Source organism: Haemorhous mexicanus, chromosome 18 (assembly GCF_027477595.1).
Source record: "Haemorhous mexicanus isolate bHaeMex1 chromosome 18, bHaeMex1.pri, whole genome shotgun sequence".
Lineage (NCBI taxonomy): Eukaryota > Metazoa > Chordata > Aves > Passeriformes > Fringillidae > Haemorhous > Haemorhous mexicanus.
The window spans coordinates 8,823,335-8,841,142 of NC_082358.1; the positions used below are offsets into that span (position 1 = coordinate 8,823,335).

Sequence of the window (17,808 nt, forward strand, 5' to 3'; positions counted from 1 at the left end):
ATGACTCTGCATCTCACAGCAGAGCTGCTGCCTGTGCCACATGGTCAGAGCTGCTCCAGTGGCAGCAGCTGTGATAAGTCATTAATTTTCCTTTCAAGGAGAGAGGCTGTGCGTTGGATTCACCGGGAAAGAGGGAAACAAAAGGCAGCTGGAGGCGGGCAGGAATAAATGGGAGGCAGGAGATATATATACACTGAAAACAGTCTGTGTGTCGGGATAAATGAGGTACAAATCATGCAGGAAATAGTGCTGGAAGAAAGACTGACATGTATTTACCAAACAGGTTTGTCAAAACTCTGGAATACCCATGGGGGAGTGACAAAGGGAGGAGGAAATGTCTGGGAAGCACGATGGGCCTGGGGTCCAGACCCAAACTGGGTGCAGATTCTACTCTGGCTGTGAATATTTGCCACATTAACATTTCCCTCCATAAATCCGTATGTGGATCCACACAGGCTGGATGTTTATAGCACAGGCACATGTGCATCTCTGACGCTCCTGGTCCCCACGGGGGTGTCCACAGCCGACCTTGGGCGCTCCCGGCCGCGGGCACGGAGCTGCCCCGGAGCCGGTGCCCTGCTGCTCCCCGCACAGGCTGCAGGACGAGGCGCGGGGGCTCCCGAGACGTTTCCTCAGAAAATAATTTGGGAAGGTTGATCTTGACAGTTACAGCAGGAAGCGTGTGGGAAGTGCCATGAGTAACCGGGCTGTGCTGGAGAACGGGACGTGCCGTGCCGAGCCGTGCCAGCCGTCAGCCTCATTTCCCAAGCCTCCCGGACGCCAGTCACAGCCCGGGACAGCAGCTCGGGGTGGTTGTTGCTGCTTCTCCACCCCAGCCCCGGCGATTAGGGCTGAGCCAGAGGGATTGAAATGGGGCATAGAATTCCGGTTTTTTAATGACTTGACTTTATGAAAGTGCGTCACTAATTAGAGGCAGGAATCTCCTCAGAGCTGTACTGCTTAAAATGAAAACCACAACGCCGGGGGGACTCCAAGGGCCGGGTGGCTGCAGCACGGGGCCGTCCCGGCTACCCCCCTTCCTCCTCCTCCTCCTCCTCCTCCGGGGTTACGCGGGGCGAGGAGCCGAGGGCCACCGGGCACAGGGCACACCCGGCCCGCGGCGCTTCGCAGACGGGGAGGGACCCCATAGCCCGGCTGGTTTCTTTTTTTGAGGCGGCTGTGCCGCTCCGGCAGAGGGGAGTTGCCATAGCAACGGGGGGAAACCCGGCGAGGGGGGCGGGGGGAGGCACCCGCGGCGCCGTCGCTTTAAGCTCGCAGAGGAGGGAGCAAATTACGCAGCTGCACGGCTCATCCCTCCCTCCCTTCTCCATCCATCCTTCCCTCCCTCCCTCCCTTCGCCATCCCTCCCTCCTCCATCCCTCCCTCATCCCTCCCTCATCCCTCCAGCGCTCCCGGCCGCCCCGCCGCACCCATGGAGGCCGGCGCAGGTGATGGAAGCGGGGGAGGGCGCGGGGTGCGGGGTGGGGCGGGGGGCACCGCACCGGGCACCGCACCGGGCACCCAACCGGGCCCCGCGCCGCCGCCGCTCACCGTCCGCTCTCTCCCTTCCCCGGCAGGTCGCTGAGCCCCCCACCCCGGCGCTGCCGCCCCCGACATCGGCGGGGCCCCGCGCAGGTGAGCGGTGCGGAGCGCGGTGCGGGGGGCGCGGTGCGGGGCCCCCGGTGCGGGGCCCCGCGGCCGCCGTGACTCATCCCTTTCTGGCTGCAGATCCGGGGTGGGGGGAGGCGGGGGGCGCAGCCGGGTCCGCCAGCGCCGCTCCGCATCGGGGGGGTGGAAGCGGGGGGGGTTCCTGGGGCACAGGGTGCTCGGGGCGGGTCACGCATCGGGCCCGCAGCACACCCGCATTGCGTGTGCCAGACCCCCGCGGCACACACCAGACCCGTACTGCTGCACCAGAGCCCACGGCATGCGCTGGACCCCCCATGGCATGCACTGCACTCAAGTCTGACTTACCAGACCCATATCTTATGTACGTGACCCTTACTGCAAACCCACCTGGACCCCCACCACACCCACCGGTCCTGCTGCACAGCCCTGGAGCCATGTGACATGCACTAGACCCACACAGCAGCATCAGCCATGCATTGCACTCACCAAACCTGCACTGCACTTGCCAGACCCACATCTCATGCACTTGACCCACTTCATGCCCACCAGACCCTCCCTGCACACTCCAGACCCACATCACACCAGACCCATATCTCATTGCACCAGACCCTCGTCACACACATCAGACCTTCCCTGCAAGCACCAGACCTTCACTGCACACCCCAAACCCACATCTCATGTACCAGACCCTCCCTGCATCCACCAACCCCATGTCACATGGACCAGACCCACTTCTCATGCACCAGACTCTCCCTTCAAGCACCAGCCCCACAACTGCTCGTGCAGCCTCCCAAAGTGTCTCCGGCAGCATGGGCTGTTGCAGGAGCTGAGGCTGCTCTGCAGTTGACATTTTATTATTTAATGGCTTCATGCTCCATCTCCAAAGGGACACAGGAACACCCCAGCGGGTTGATGAGCTGAGTGTTCTGTTCTCCCCACAAGGTCAGCTCTGTGGCTGTCGCACAGAACCCACTGCTGGGTGCCTGTTCTGCTTATAAAATCCGTGTTCCCACCCTCTCTGGGCAACGGGCACGTTGTGCTATGACCGTGTGCCAGAAGATACAAATCCTGGTCTCCGGGGGTCCCAGGGTGGGGGTCAGAGGGGCAGTGCCCGTGCTCCCATCTCGGAGGTGCTGCAGCAGGCAGGAGATGAGGTGTGTGGTTAAAGTAGGCCATCCCAGCGGTGTGGAGACCAGGGCTAATCCCCCGGCACCGCCGTCATTTCCAGCCCTTGCTCAAGGTGGATGGTGGTTAGGGGAGACCTGCTTCCGCCGCGCCGAGGCACGGCGGGGAGGCGGAGCTGTTGCACTGGAAGCTGGGTTTGTCTTCCAGGTTTTTTGCCTTTGTATCTCAAAGGAGTGGGCTGTTCCTTGTGCTTCGCACAGCTCAGCTCGGCTCCTGCCAGAGCACCTCTGCAGGATGGGCTGTGCTGTGGGATGTCACCTCCATCCCATCCTGCTGACCTTTCTGGCCTGGGGCGAGACCACGGGGTCTGCATCCTGGCTGTCCCACTCCTTCTCTCATGCTGCTACAGCACATGTCGTGGAGCTCTTTTCCCATTTCCCTTTGGCTCCAGAGTCCCCAGTAGGAGCCCAGCCTTTGCCCTCTGGTCAAGCACCTTATTTTAGCTAATGAGGGCTGGGAATTGCCACCTCGCCATTTGGAGTTGCAGCCAGGTCAGCTGGAAAAGTGATGAGCTGCATAACCCGAGCTTTCCAAATGGTGTCTGTTTTCCTGTAATCTCTGGATGTCAACTCAGCGTTTTATAACAAACAGGAGAATAAAAGGAGATGCTCCTGCCTTTTGGAATGAGATACAGCCACTCTTAGCAACATAGATTTTTCTGGTGGTGTTGCATAAACAACCCATGGGGTTTGTCTCTGCTTGTGCCCGGAGCACTCAGCTCTGCCCTGAGCTGGATTTAGTGGTGGCCTGGGCAGTGCTGGGTTAGCAGTTGGATTTGAAGGTATTAAAGGTATTTTCCTACCTAAATGGGTCTGTGATTCCATGATCTCCCTCTGCCTGGGACCCAGGTGAAGCTTTAGGATGAACCCATCTACACTGGAGCAGAGGCTCCCAGCCTCTAGAGATATTGCCACATCCTTGTAATCTTCTTGGAGCAAAAGCAAAGCAATCCCTGTATCCCAGAAATCCCCCAGGGCAGGAGGAGGAGTGGACATAGTCATGGATGTTTGTCCCCATCTGCCCAGGTGGTGGCCCCAGTGCTGACCCCCTCCTGCGCCCGGACTTCTGCCAGTCCCGGCTGGTGGATCCTGCTCTTTCCCATTGCAACCCAGCTGCATCCCAGTCCCTTTTCCAGTGCAACAGCCCTGGTATTGCCACTGCTCAGGAACAAGGGCTCTGCCCCCCATCAGCAGCTGCTTGTTGGCCACATCCAGCACTTTGCTTATTTTTAGAGTGTAGAAAAGTAGAGCCGGTGTCAGGAAGGCAGGGTAGGTCTTTGGGAGCCCTTTTTGTCCCCTGAAAAAACAAAGCTGTGGTTTCCCTTTCTGTGTTCGCTCTGCTTTTAATCTTGCTCACCCTGGGAGGCTGAAGATGTCGCAGGGGACCCATGGGGACACCATGGTTCTCTCCCAGGTCTCTGCAGTGGGTGAAGCTGCTCTCAGACGCTCGGGCTCAGTGCCACCATTGCAAAAGATTCCTCACACAGGATGTGCCAAGGGAAACACAGGAATCCAGCAGCAGGCAGGATGATGGGAGCCTCGACAAAGGAAGCAGTGAGCGAGAAATCCAGGGAAAAGTGGCAGCTGCTGGCACAGCAGTGTTGTGCTGAGGGTTGACACTGGCAGTGAGCTGCAGGCTCTCACACCTCTCTGTTCCCTGTGGGGATGGGGTGAACTGGCAGCAGCTGGATCCCTCTGAATCCCACAGAAGCTGAGCTTTGGAAGCTGATGGGAGCAAACTCTTGAGCCTCAGCCGTCAAACCCTCAGAGGAACAAGCTGAGGAGCCATTGGAGGCTTCACCGGGCCAGTGATGAGGGTCTCTCCAGAGGTCCTGTGTCCCTGTTTCCCATGTGAGAAGCATCTAGGAAGGGCCATACCTGCCCAGCCTGGTTTGTCCATCACTGCCACAGCCAGGGGATCCAGCAAGGAGTGGGGAAGTGGCAGGATTTGAGGCAAAGAAGCATCTCTGGGGCAGTGATATAGCTGAGCCTGGGGAAATCTTCCTCTGGGGCACCAGGGTGGGCCCCCACTCTGTCCCTGCTCTGCTATCCATCACTGTCACAGTGTGATCAGTAGTTCAGCAGGAGCTGGGGACCCACCAGAAGATGAGCCCCATGGTGTCACCGCCCTGGGACAGAGGCATTGTGAGGGAGTTGTCCTGATTCTGCATCCCAGCCCTCTGTGGGGGATCCTCTTTCTCATGCTGTAGCTCCGGCTGTTTCCTTATCAAGGCCCGTTGCTTTTATTTATCAGGAATTCTCCAGGCTAATTCCTCTGCATGGAACAAACCCTGGTTTGTGCTGTTGTTTGTAAAAGCTCTGCCCTTCTGCTCCATATGTGCTGGAGCCTCACAGGGAGTTTTGCTGTCAGCAGCACCAGCAGCACGCTGGTCTTTGCAATGGGTAGTGTCCACCCTGCTGAGCCCTCAAGCTGCATTTTAGGGGATTTGCAGGGAGCTGGAGCACAGGCAGGTGGTTTGCAGGACAATCTCTGGATTTGGTGTAAGTTGGAGTGTCAGACCCTGACCCATGCTGTCATTCCCAGGTGGGAAGGGCAGACACAGAGGTGCTGTACTGAGCAGGCTCCCCCAGTATGGAGACAAGCCAGTGCCCCCCAGGTCACCTTGGTCTTGGTCCATGAATTGCCCTGACCACCTTTGCTGTGGAGACAGGCTGAGAGAGCTGGTAGAGACCTTAAGAGCCTCTTCCACTGCCTCAAGGGTTCCAAGAGAGCTGGAAAGAGACTTTGGACAAGAACATGGAGTGGCAGGACAAGAGAATGGCTTCCCACTGCTAGAGGGCAGGGTTAGATGGGATGTTTGGAAAAAATTCTTCCCTGTGAGGGTGGTGAGGCCCTGGCACAAGTTGCCCAGAGCAGCTGTGGCTGCCCCATCCTTGGAAATGTTCAAGGCCAGGTTGGATAAGGCTTGGAGCAGCCTGGGATAGTGGAAGGTGTCCCTGCCCATGGCAGAGGGTTGGAATGAGATGATCCCTTCCAACCCAAACCATTCTGTCTTTTTAACCCTCTGCTATGGGCAGGGGTGCCACCCACTAGACCAGGGTTAATCCTGGATTTCCCCTCATTTTCCTGGTGAGGTTCCATTGGTGCTGCAGCTACTCATCCTGGTCCCTCCTGGAGGTAATTCTGAGTGCAGATCTGTGATTTCCTCTGCCTTTAGTAGCCACATACCACATGTGTATGGTGTGGGAAGGTGTGTATTCAGCTTTGAATCTGCCCACCCTGCCTGTCCTGGGCAGCCTCTGGGCACAGTGAGGCTTCTGGGGACACTGAAGTGGCCCATTGATCCTTTGGGAATAATGACAATTTATTATCACAGATTAAATTCCAGACAACCTGGGTGCTGTGGGAGGCATCAAGCCTTGGTGTGGGCGCCAGGCAAGTCTGCAGCAGTGGGAAGAGGAGGAGGAAATGAGGTCCCCAGACACGAGGCCAAATCCAGGTGTCCCCACAGAGCCATCCCAGGCTGTGATGCTGGCAGCAGATGCCTGGGGTGTGGTGTGGGGTGCTCTCAGGAGCCCCATGTGCTGGACACACACGTGCCATCTTCAGTGCTGGCACTTGCTGGGGCACAGAGGGACCCCTGCACAGATCAGTGTGCCATGAGGGTGACCTTGACATGAGTGGGGAAGATCCAGGTACAGCTGAGCTGATGATGGGCATCCCTGGGATTATATCAGATATCGCTGGACTGCAGGGAGAGGGTGAGGAATCAACCCTCTCAAATCTCCCTAAATCCCTGCTTGCAAAATGTGCTGCTGGAGGGTGACAGAGAATCCTGGAGGATGCTCCTGCCAGCCTCAGGCCACGCATGGCTCTCGGTGGATGCTGATTCACGCTGCTGCAGTGGCAGAGCTTGCTGCCCACTTGGGAGCAGTGATCCAGCAGGACACAACACTGCCTTTCCCAGCCCAGGTCATCCTGGCAAATCCATCCCAGGTGGGAGCAGCAGGATCCCCAAATCCTTCTTGCAGTGTCCCAGGGGTGCTGGCACCCCTCTGTCATGGGGCACTGTGCCTGCTGGGACTTGGGACTTCACAGCACCAGTGCTCTGGTTTGGGGATCGGGGAGCAGCAAATCCTGGACAGAGGAGAGACCTGAGCTGGCCAGGGTGGGTTTTGAGGTACCCTCGGAAAAAAAAAATAACCTGGGGTTGCAAATGTAGAAGGCTGCCCTGGGGTGAGCTGGATGTGCCCCCCTTTCTGTTCTGCCTCCCCTGTTGTCCCACTCCTCGCACTCCCCTGGAGCAGGGCCAGCAGCATGGAGTGTTTCCTGTCACCCATCGATTGTCTGTTGGCAGGTCCCATCTCCTGCATTGCTCTGCCAAAATCTGAGATAAATGCTGGCATTGTGAATAGGTCTGGGGATTGGGGGGGGGGGGGTGGGCGCCGTGCTGCCCCCATCCCCGTCGGTCTCTGGCAGTCTGGGAGCACAGAGGTGCCATGGATGCTCAGGAGGATGTGGATGCTGAGCAGATGCTTCCCTCATTCCCTCACATCCTGCGTGTGCCCAAGGTGCTGCAAGCCTCTGGATCTGGCCTATTTATTTACAGGAAAGCGGGCTCTGTGTTTCCCTAGGGATTAGCAGCTGCTGCCTCATCATGCAGGGATCTGTTCTTCCTCACCTGATTTCACTGCTGAATGGGGGATTTGCACTTAATTAAGGAAAAGCAGGCACCCAGCCCACTGCAGGGAGAGCTGCCTGCCCGGGGAGCTCCATGGCTGGGTCAGAGCCCTTGTAACATCTTTGCCCCCAGTAATGCCCCCACTGCAGGCACTCTGTGTCCCCGTGGCATTGCCCTGCTTCCTGACAGGGATGGGGATCTGGGAGCAGGGGGAAGTTTGTCCCATGATGAGAAAGGGGCTCCAGACCATGGGCAGGCACCCGCTCTGCTTCTGATCTGCCTTTTAAATTAAGAACACCCTTGCCCTGTGCCCACAGGATCCCAGTGGGACTACAGGCATGCAGCATTCTGGCATTTCTGGGCTATGGAAGACAAGTGGGAAGCACAGCCCAGATGTGCAGGGCACATTGTCCTTATCTGTCCTGGTACTGGTGGCCCTGGGGACTATACTAATGCCCTGGTGCCAGGGCTCACCCCACAGGGGCCCCATCTCATCAGGGCCATTTTCCTGCCTTCATCTGCTCTCTCTGTTGCCTTTGCCTGCAGTTCCCTGTGGCCAGGAGCCGTGGCACTGTGGCCATGTCCGTGCCGGGGAGCAGACGCGCGTCCACAGGATCACGAAGGTGAATATGCTTCAGCCTCTGGCCTCGGGACTGGACTCCAGCGCCTGCAGCCGGGATGAGACGCTCCCCACGATCCCCACACCTCCACCACCAGCTGCCACTTCGCAGCACGAACCCCCAGCCCAGCTTTCGGGGGTTTGCATGGCACTGCCCGCTGCACAGCACTTCCCTGTCCGTGCATGCAGCTCCCCAAGTGCTGCACGCCCTGTCCCTCTGTCCGTCTGTGCCACAGCCAGGACCGACCCCTCCGTCCGTCCAGGCGAAGGCAGGCAGTGGTGGAGAGCACTGGGTTGGGGCAGTGAAACTGGGAGGTATGTTAGCCCTTGGAAAATGTCTCCTTGAGCTGAGTGGTAAAGAGAGAAAAAGAAGGAAAAAGCATTTATTCCCCTGCCAATGTCTCCATGACCTGGACTGCCGTTATGGAGGTGCGGGCTCAGCGTGGGCAGGGAGAAGAGGCAGAGCTGCCCACGTCTAGGTGATGCTCTGGCAGATGTGGCTCGAGCTATGCTGGGACTGTGCCCCCAGGGGACTCTTATGGGGCTCCCAAGGGGCTTCCAGGGGGATCCCAGGGGCTCCCAAGGTCCTCAGGGTGCGAGGATGCTGTGCCAGCATCCATGGGCTGCCACGCCAGGGAAGGGGGAGCGGGTGGAGGACATCCCCCCCAGCCCTGCCTTTGTGCCCGTCGCCATGTCCGTGCGATTTTGATCCCTGCTGTTTGTTTTGTCCTTTTGTCTTGTGTGTTCTCGGTGTGGTGGTTGGCAGTCGCGGGGTTTATGGACGGAGTGGCTTTGCCTCCTTCTTTAAGTCTTCAGCGCCCTCAGCCACTCGGCCTGAGACACAGCCTCTTCTCCCTGCCTCCAGGCGCCCCTCGCCCCCCGGGAGGGACACCTACGGCACCTCCTCGCTGAGCAGCAGCAGCAATTCTGGCTCCTGCAAGGGCAGCGACAGCAGCCCCACCCCAAGGTAACCCATCACCCGTGGCCCCAGGGCGGCTGCTGGGTGCCCCCGGGCAGGGGGAGCAATCCCCCCGTGCTGCCGGTGCCGGTGCCAGCAGGGACAGGAGCGCAGGGGCCGCTGGAGCGAGGCTGTGCGCTTGGTGGCCGGGGGAGCCGGAGCTGGTGGAGCTGCTGGTGTGTCTCACAGACCCTCACTACCCTCCTCCAAACCTCTCCGCCGCCGTTGTTGTGTCGTCTCCCTCCCTGTCCCCCCGCCTGCCACCCAGGAATTCCCCGACCTCTTCCCTCCGTCCTGCTGTGGCCGTGGCTTGCACGCTGCACGCTCCCTCCTGCCACTCCCGCATTCCAAGGAGCACCCGGATCCTTCCAGACCAAAGGCACGAGGGCAAGAGCTTCGCTTCCATCCCCTTGTGTTGCCCAGCAAAGGTTTGGCAAGAGCTAGTGGTCCCCTGGCTTCTCAGCAGGAAGCTCCGGGTGTGTTTGGAGCACAAACAGCTGGCCCTGAGCTGTGGGATGGGTGCCAGCCCCAGCTCTGCAGGCACAGCAGCCTGTGGTGCACTGCTCATCGCCCCCCTTGTCCCCTGCCCCCGCCAGCTCCCAGACATGGAATCATTCTGGGAGGATCTGAGGGGCCTGAGGGTGACATGGTGAGCAGGTCCCATGCGTGCTGTGGCCAGGGGCCGTGGCCTTCCTGCTGCCATGGGGCATTCCAAGGCATGGATGCTTGGAATGCATCCACTCTCACACAATGCTTCTGGACATGGCTAAAGGCTGCTGGGCTGATGGACATCATGCAGGGGGGCTTTGGGATGCCTCCTTTCCATTCATTCATAGGGAGTTTGGTCCCCCCCCACTGTCATGCCAGAGCCACTCGTGCAGCTCCCACCTCTCCATGTGCCTCCCAGCTTGGCCGTGGAGCCCTGTCCCTGGCCAGCCCCTGCTCTCTGCACTGTCCCAGGCTTTGGGCCAGAAATGTCACTTCATTTGCCCCAGTGACAGTGGTGGCATAAGGAGGGTCCAGACGTGCTGCTGGCCAGCCCAGAACAGATGCTGGATTTTCTGGCTTGCTCCCCATGGGCAGGACAGCCACTATCTCCAGACCTGCTCCATCCCAAACCCTTCCATTCCCCATCTTGTGCCTCCATCTCTGATGGGGCTGATCCCACCCTGGGAGTCTCCATCCACATCAGTTGTTTCCAGGAAAGTCGCTCTGGGCACACAGAGACCTTGGTGGCCCTGGTTCTGCTCATGGCCCAGCAAAGTCCCCAGCACCAGAGAGCACTCAACACCTGACAGCAGCACCGGTGTGTTCAGGAGCTGCACCCACCCTCCTGCCAGGGCACAACACCGAAGACACCCACCTTGTCTGTCCTGCCAGAGCACAGCACACAAGACACCCACCCTGCCCCTCTCACCAGGGCACAGCACCCTCATGCACCCACCCTGCCCCTCCTGCTCTTAGAGCTCCTTTGGGGTGTATTACAGGGCTGCACTCCAAGAGCAGGCCTTAGAACCCCTGGGTCAAGCCTGTGCTGACCCTGGCACTGGCAGTGGGTGACATCTGTGTCCCCGCAGGCGCTCGTCCAAGTACAACCTCTGCAGTGACAACCATGGGATAAAGCCACCGACGCCGGAGCAGTACCTGACTCCCCTGCAGCAGAAGGAGGTCTGCATCCGGCACCTGAAGGCTCGCCTGAAGGACACACAAGAGCGGCTGCAGGACAGGTGAGCTCATGGGAAGGGTGCCAGCACCAGCCATTGCCACCCACTGTGGCAGCTCCTGTCTGGGACTGGTCCTTCTGGGTGTCTCAGTTCCCAGCATGGCACCATGTCCTCATGCTCGTGCCCTGGGACCGAGGTCACAGCTGTACCATGGCATTGCTGGCATGTGGGATCTGGCACTGCTGCCTGTCCCACCTGGGAGCTGCAGATTTGGGGACTGGGGATCCCCATGGCCCACCTGCAGTGGCTGCATTCACCCCTCACCCTGTTTAAGTCCCTGCCATGCTTTTGCTGAATTTTAGCGTCAGAGGGTGGCTAATCCCCATCTGCTCCTCTCAGGCTTAGGCATGGCCCCGCCGCCGTGCCAGCTGCCACGCGCCCGCCCGAGGCACCTGCCCACCCCCACTCAGCCCTCAGGAGACCTGGGCACTGCAGCCTCTGGGGAGAAGGCTGAGCATCACTTGCAGGGATCCCTGAGCTCCCACTGCTCCAAACAGGGCTGCCAGGGGGGCCTGAGCATCAGTCTTGAGGGTTCCTGAGCATAAATCCTGAGAGTCCCCGAGTATGACTCCTGAGGGTCCCTAAGCATCCATCCTTGGGGTCCCTGAGCATCACTCCTGAGGTCCCTAAGCATCACTCCCGGGGGTCCCTGAACATTGCTCCTGAGGCTCCCTGAGCATCATTCTGAGGCTCCCTGAGGATCACTCCTGAGGGTCCCTAAACCATTGGATCCATCCCTTGTTCCCAGTTGGGAGTGTTACTGGGTGATGTAGTTGCAGCCCAGTGCTGGGCACAGAGGACAGGGCTGTCTCTGCAGCCCCCTCAGCGCTGCGGTGGTGCCCTCCCGTCTCCGCAGGGATGCTGAGATCGAGGATCTGAAGACGCAGCTGTCACGGATGCAGGAGGACTGGATCGAGGAGGAGTGCCACCGCGTGGAGGCCCAGCTGGCGCTGAAGGAGGCTCGCAAGGAGATCAAGCAGCTGAAGCAGGTCATCGACACAGTGAAGAACAACCTACTGGAGAAGGACAAAGGCCTCCAGAAGTATTTTGTGGACATTAACATCCAGAACAAGAAGCTGGAGACGCTGCTGCACAGCATGGAGGTGGCACAGAATGGGGCGCTGAAGGAGGAGGGCGCCGGCGAGTCGGCCGGGGGGTCCCCGGCGCGATCCCTCACCCGCAGCTCCACCTACACCAAGCTGAGCGACCAGGGAGCCGGGGACCGCAACGTGGGCGGCTCGCAGACCATCTCGCTGGACGAGGGTGCCGACAGCGGCTTCGTGGGGATGGAGGAGGCTCCGGGCCACACGGACCCGCTGGAGGTGGGGGGTGAGCCCGGCACCCGCCTGCCCCCCAGCAACACCTACGAGAAGGTGCTGGGACTGCGGAGCAGCGTGGAGGCAGGGGTGCAGGCCAGCTGCATGCAGGAGCGGGCCATCCAGACGGACTTCGTGCCCTGCCAGCCCGACCTGGACACCATCCTAGAGAAGGTGATGAAGTCTCAGGCTTGCAGCTTGGGCAGCCCCACCTCCGCCTGGGTCTCTGAAATGGAAGACACGATGCCCGTCCCCGAGCTCGCCAACCCCGCCGGGCCCACGGACCTGATGATGGCTGAGCCCGACGCTGCCACGGCGGCTGCCAGTGCCGAGGGGGGTGTCCCCTGCAACCCGGCGGTGCGGCAGCCCCCTAGCGCCAGCCCCTCGGTGGCCATCGCCTGCGTGGCGGAGGAGGAGCTGATGGAGGTGACCGGCTGCGAGAACAACCCTTCCAAGAGCTACTGGAGCCGCCACTTCATCGTGGATCTGCTGGCGGTGGTGGTGCCGGCGGTGCCCACGGTGGCCTGGCTGTGCCGCTCGCAGCGGCGGCAGGGCCAGCCCATCTACAACATCAGCTCGCTGCTGCGGGGCTGCTGCACCGTCGCCCTGCACTCCATCCGCAGGATGGGCTGTCGCCCCGTCGCCAGCCCCGGCCCCGGAGGCACTGCCCAGCCCTGACCCCTCCGACGCCCTCCACCCGCCCCCACGGACCCGACTGCTGATTGTAAAGCCCCGGCGTGGCACTAGCGGGTGGGAAGGGGCCGAGGGGTCTGTGGGCGCATCGAGGTGTGCTGCCCCCCCCGCCCCCAGCTCCTGGAGGAGGGAAAGAACCGTTGTTGGAAGAGGGCTGTTGGCACCCAGCGTCACCCCGCGCCGATGGACACCCCTGCATGTGCCTCTGGCTGCGGGGGGCTGCACCCGCCAGGGGGGCTCTCCCTCCTTCGCATTTGCTTTTTGTTTGTCGCCGGGTTATCCCCGGGGCCAGCCGTGCCACGGACGGGTGATGGCGAAGAGCCGCTGGCAGCATGGAGCGCTGGGGATGCAGCGGCTCCTTGCTCCAGGAGCGGGGTCTGTCTGTGGGCAGGGGGATGGGGGGGGTCCTGTCCAGACACAAGGATCAGCTCCGGAGCGGTTCGGGCCAGCCCCCCATTCCCTAGGAGATGCCTCCCCACACTGGGATGGAACTGGGCTGCAGATCACGCACGGAGCCCCCCGAGGAAGCCGTGGGCTCTCCCTCCCTTTGCTTTGCACTATATTCACTTTTTTTTGGGTACAGACTGAAGCCCGGCTGTTGGGACTCTGGCTGCCGGGGAGCGGGACCGGGCCCTCCTGCAGTTCTGTCAGCCGTGCTGCCGGTGATCCCACCACGTGCTGGAGCTCGGATGCCTTTGCTGGGGTGCTGGCAGTGCCGTACAGGCAGAGCCAAGCCCTTTGCCGCCCCGGCCCGCCCAAATCCCCGCTTTGCTGGCGGCCTCCGGAAAAAATGCCTTTTTTTTGTTGTTCTTGAAACACAAAGACAGCAAGGATTGCTCAGTGGGGCTGTTGGGACGCGGGACTTGGGGCTTCCCTGGGCGCGCCGCACTCCCACCCCACGAATGTCTGTGGTTTCTTCGTGACTTGAACTAACAGTGTTTGCCCCCAACCCCAACCCAAGCCCACTCCCCCACCCGTGGGTGCCACCGGCCAGGTGCCCTGGCAGCCGGTGACGCTCCACACGCCGGTGTCCAGTGGTCCCCAGAGGGGCACATGCCACATCCTGTGTGCCCCACACTTCCCTGCATCCCCCTTCTGCCAGCTCTGCCCATGCTGGGGGGCAGTGGGGACAGCAGCTCTGCCACCAGCATAGCACCAGGTGCTGGGGGAAGAATTTGGGGAGCAGCAGTGTCCAGGCAGCCGGGGCAGATGTAAGTGGAGCTGGGATATTCGCCTCTCGTGCAATGTATTTGTGGATCTGTGTACACGTCTGTTAGGCTATCCAAAGCTTTGCCAAGAAATAAATGTAACGACTATATTTGAAAGACAAATCTATATAATATATTTTTTAAATACAGAACTGAAAAAGCTGTAACCCCCCTCTTCTTGTTTCCCCTGTCCTGTACTCGCTGTCTGTGGTGGATGTAATAAATGTTGCTGGGTCTGTGTCTGCTTCGGCTGGAGCCAGCCCTTGGCATCTGCCCTGAGGGGGTGGCCCAAGCAAGGACATGGGAACAGTGGGACCCTGGTACAGGACATCTGCCCCATCCTTGCTGAGGAGAGGAGGAACCGCCCAGCAGCCACCAGACTCTAACAGCATAAGGGGTTTTGTGCTAGAATAGCTCCTTTGGAGGTGCTGTGGGGTCCTCTCAGCAGGCCCTCTGGGTTTCCAGCATCAGCTCCCAGAACAGCAGTGATGGTGTCACAGGTCAGGGATGGAGTGGTCCATGGATGACTTCACCAGCCCTGATGAAAGCCTGAGCAGAGGGAAGGAAGGTCAGTGGGGGGAACCCAGGGGTCCCTGTGGGGTGTGGGGGTCCTTGTAGCCCCACGTTCTCACCGTTTGACCATATGCTCGTAGATCACGGTGGGGATGATGGTCAGTGTCACCACGTTCCCAGCCCCTGCCAGCACCTCCATGAGCTGCTTATCCTGCAGGAGAGAGAGGGGGGGTCCATGGGGTGCCCAGCTTTGCTCAGTATCCCCCTCCCTCCTGGATTCTCTCGCCACATCCTGGACTCCCCAGGCATGTCCTGCACCCCCAGGGCACAGCCCTACCTTCATGCCGATGACGTTCTGGCCGTTCACCTCGCAGATGCAGTGGTGGGTGAGGAGCCCGTTGCGGGCGGCCGAGCTGTCCTTGGCCAGCGACACAATCTTCCCCTTCTTCACCACGATGCCGACATGGCCCGTGCTGTCCTTGTGCACAGTCACAGTGCGCTGGAAAGGCCTGTGGGGAGAGCACCGTCAGTGCTGCCACCGCCACTGCCACCCCACCGGTGCCACCAGGCACTCACCTGTCCCTCACCACCATGACGATTTTTTCAGGGTTCGCCTTCTTCAGCGCGCGCTGTGCCTTGTCACTGCTCCAGCCCGCGCAGTTCTTGCCGTCGATCTGCAGCACCTGGTCCCCGAAGCGCAGCCCCACCAGTGCTGCTGGCGAGTTGGCCTTCACCAGCTGCACGAAGATGCCCTGGGGACACAGGGGAGTGGTGGCACAGGGCTGGCACAGGGACCAGTGGCCGTGCCATGCACCGTGGTATGCCATACCATCTGCACCCTGCTGTGCTGTGGCACGCTGTGACATTTAATGCCACACACTGCTGTGTTGTGATACACTGCCACGTCACGCTGTGCTCTACTGTCATGCTTATGCTATGTCACATCATGCCATGAGACAGTTCCGTGCCATGCCCTGCCCCGTGTCAGCCCAGCCCCTACCTGGTCGACGTTCTTCAGCTGCAGCCCCGTCTTGCCCCGCTCGTCCTTGCACAGGTGGATCTCCCGCACGCCCGGCTTGATCTCTGCCCGCCGCAGCCCCGCGCTGTTCCCGCTCAGGGGGGCAACCAGCTGGCCTGGGGAGGGCCCGACGGGGGTCAGTGCCTGTGGGGGGAGCTGGGGGTCAGTGGGGACAGGGGGGGACACAGGGCCCTGTGCACCTCAGCCCTTGGGAGCACTGCATCCCTTTTTCAGGCAGGATGAGGAACCAGAGGGAGCCCTGTTCTGGCATGGGGAGCCATGGGGCAGGGAGCTTCCAGCACAGACACCTACAGTGCTGTCTTCCGTGTGCAGGTTCTTCTGGATCTCCTCACTGGAGAGCGCCAGCCCCATGTAGTTCTGCAGCTCGGCCAGGTTGGGGTACAGCACAGGAGGCTCTGAGGGACATACCCAGGGTGGTCTCAGATCCTGGGGCCCCCAACCCACAGCCAATGCCCCTTCCATCCCAAGAGCCCTCTCAGACCATGGGCCAGCAAAAAGAGACCCCAAAATCCCATCCCCAGCCCATGCACTGAGCTGTGGGGGGATCTCAGCTGAGCCCCCCCACACTGAGCATCACTGCCCACCCAGACAGCCCCTGCACAGGGTGAGCTGATCATGTCCCACCTTACCAGTGCCTGAGGCGAGCTTCGGCTTCTCTGTGACCACTGTGGTGGCGGGGGTCCTCACCCCAGCTGCTGCCTGTGCCTGCCAAGAGACAGGGTGCTCAATGCTGTGCCCCCCACCCTGGGGACTCTCTGAGGTGAGACCCCACAGGGACCCATGGGGGTCTTCTCACCCCCTGTAACACTGCTGAGCTGGCACTGACCTGCAAGACCTGGTGGCCCTTCATGTCCTCCAGGGAGGGGTAGAGTGTTGCCATCGCTGCTGCAGTCTGGGGACAGGGATGGGGCGGTTCAAGGACTGGGCTGCCTCTCTCCAAGCAACCCTCCCAGCCCGTGTACCGGAGATGGGCTGTCACCTGGAGTCTCCAGTGTGACTCAAGGCTATGTCACCAGGGTCACCACCACCACCACTTCCTTGTGGCTGGGACACAAATGGCTGTGTGCTGGGCAGGTCCTGCTCCCCATGTCCATCTGCCCCACAGAGCCATCCCAACACCATCCAGACAGGAGAGGGGGAATTCCCATGGGAATGGCCCCCTTGCCCCTCATCAGACCCCTCTGCTCCCCATGTCCAGCTGGCCAGTGGGGCCATTCCAGCATTACCCAGACACAGCAGTTAGATGTCCCATGGGAACAGCCCTCACACACACTAGCAGCCCCCTCTGCACCTCATGTTGTGCCCAAGGCTGTGCCCCCCCAAACCTACTCTATGGCATCTTGTGCCCCAAAACTCATAATCCAAAACTCATTGTGTAGGGGCCAAATCCAGACCCAGCTCTGAGCCCTGCGGGAACCAGGCAGGATCCCACCTGCAGCCCAGGGATAGCAGCAGCATCCAACAGACAAGACCCCCCAAGTCCAACGCTGGCACCCCTGGACTCACCTGCTAACAGCTCCCAGATCCTTGTGACACCCTCTGCCTGGCCCCTGGGTTTTATAGCCAGGCCCAGCCCAGGGAGGGGCCAGACAGCCTCAGCTGATTGCACCCCCGCTAGGTAGGGCACAGGTGAGGAAGAGGAAGAAGAAGATGAAGGCAACAATGCACACAGCCCTGGCACTACAGGGGCGGGAGAGGGATTGGATTAAGGACAGGGATGGCTTTCTGTAGGTTCGGGCATCCTGGGAGAGCAGGGTTTGGACTTAACCCCCCCCCCCCCCCAAATGGAGCACCCCACTGCACCACCTCTCCTGCCACCCCCAGCACACAGCTTGGCCCCCAGACTGGGACTTCCCCCCCCCCATTATCCTTCCTGGGCTCCACAGACCCTGCTGGGGGGTGAAGGGGGAGGGTCCCCACCATGATCCCCTGTGTGGGCGGTGGCTCCCGCTGACACCTCTCTGCCCTGGCGCGTGGGGCTGACGCGGCCGTGACCGGGATCCCATGTCCCACACCCTTCCCAACGTCACCTGGGACATGTGCCAGCTGTGGGAGTCCCATGCTGCAGGTGGAGAAACTGAGCCAGCGCAGAGCTCAGTTGGGGTGGCCGTGGCATCCTGCTGCCATGGGCCATCACCATGCCACCTGGGGATCCAGCCCTCCAGCAGTGACATTCTGCTGTCAGCACTGAGGATGCCATGGGCCACCGTGTCCCCAGGGGCCGGGCAGGGGGTGCTGAGGGCGCTCTGGCAGGCCTGGACCGGGTGGCATCAGCCCAGAGC

At 60.7% G+C, this 17,808-nt stretch overlaps 2 protein-coding genes across 3 annotated transcripts; one reads left to right on the forward strand and one right to left on the reverse strand.

Moving 5' to 3' along the window:
- The first annotated feature begins 1,583 nt into the window (after positions 1-1,583).
- Positions 1,584-14,097, forward strand: SNPH (syntaphilin). Its single transcript, XM_059862609.1, has 5 exons — positions 1,584-1,635; positions 8,003-8,390; positions 8,941-9,042; positions 10,611-10,760; positions 11,614-14,097. The coding sequence occupies exons 2-5, from the start codon at positions 8,086-8,088 to the stop codon at positions 12,749-12,751; spliced, it is 1,695 nt and encodes a 564-aa protein (XP_059718592.1). The 5' UTR covers positions 1,584-1,635; positions 8,003-8,085; the 3' UTR covers positions 12,752-14,097.
- SDCBP2 (syndecan binding protein 2) lies at positions 14,085-17,279 on the reverse strand. 2 transcript variants are annotated; one of them, XM_059862621.1, is made up of 9 exons: positions 17,033-17,279; positions 16,353-16,418; positions 16,156-16,231; positions 15,818-15,921; positions 15,488-15,649; positions 15,064-15,239; positions 14,825-14,996; positions 14,607-14,698; positions 14,085-14,523 (listed from the first exon to the last, which is right to left on the reverse strand). In XM_059862621.1, exons 2-9 carry the CDS (start codon positions 16,404-16,406, stop codon positions 14,469-14,471), a joined length of 891 nt encoding a protein of 296 aa, XP_059718604.1. In that variant the 5' UTR covers positions 16,407-16,418; positions 17,033-17,279; the 3' UTR covers positions 14,085-14,468. The 2 variants fall into 2 exon arrangements, with proteins under 2 accessions (XP_059718604.1, XP_059718605.1); XM_059862622.1 differs by lacking the exon at positions 17,033-17,279 and having other exon boundaries at positions 16,353-17,013.
- Positions 17,280-17,808: the final 529 nt, after the last annotated feature.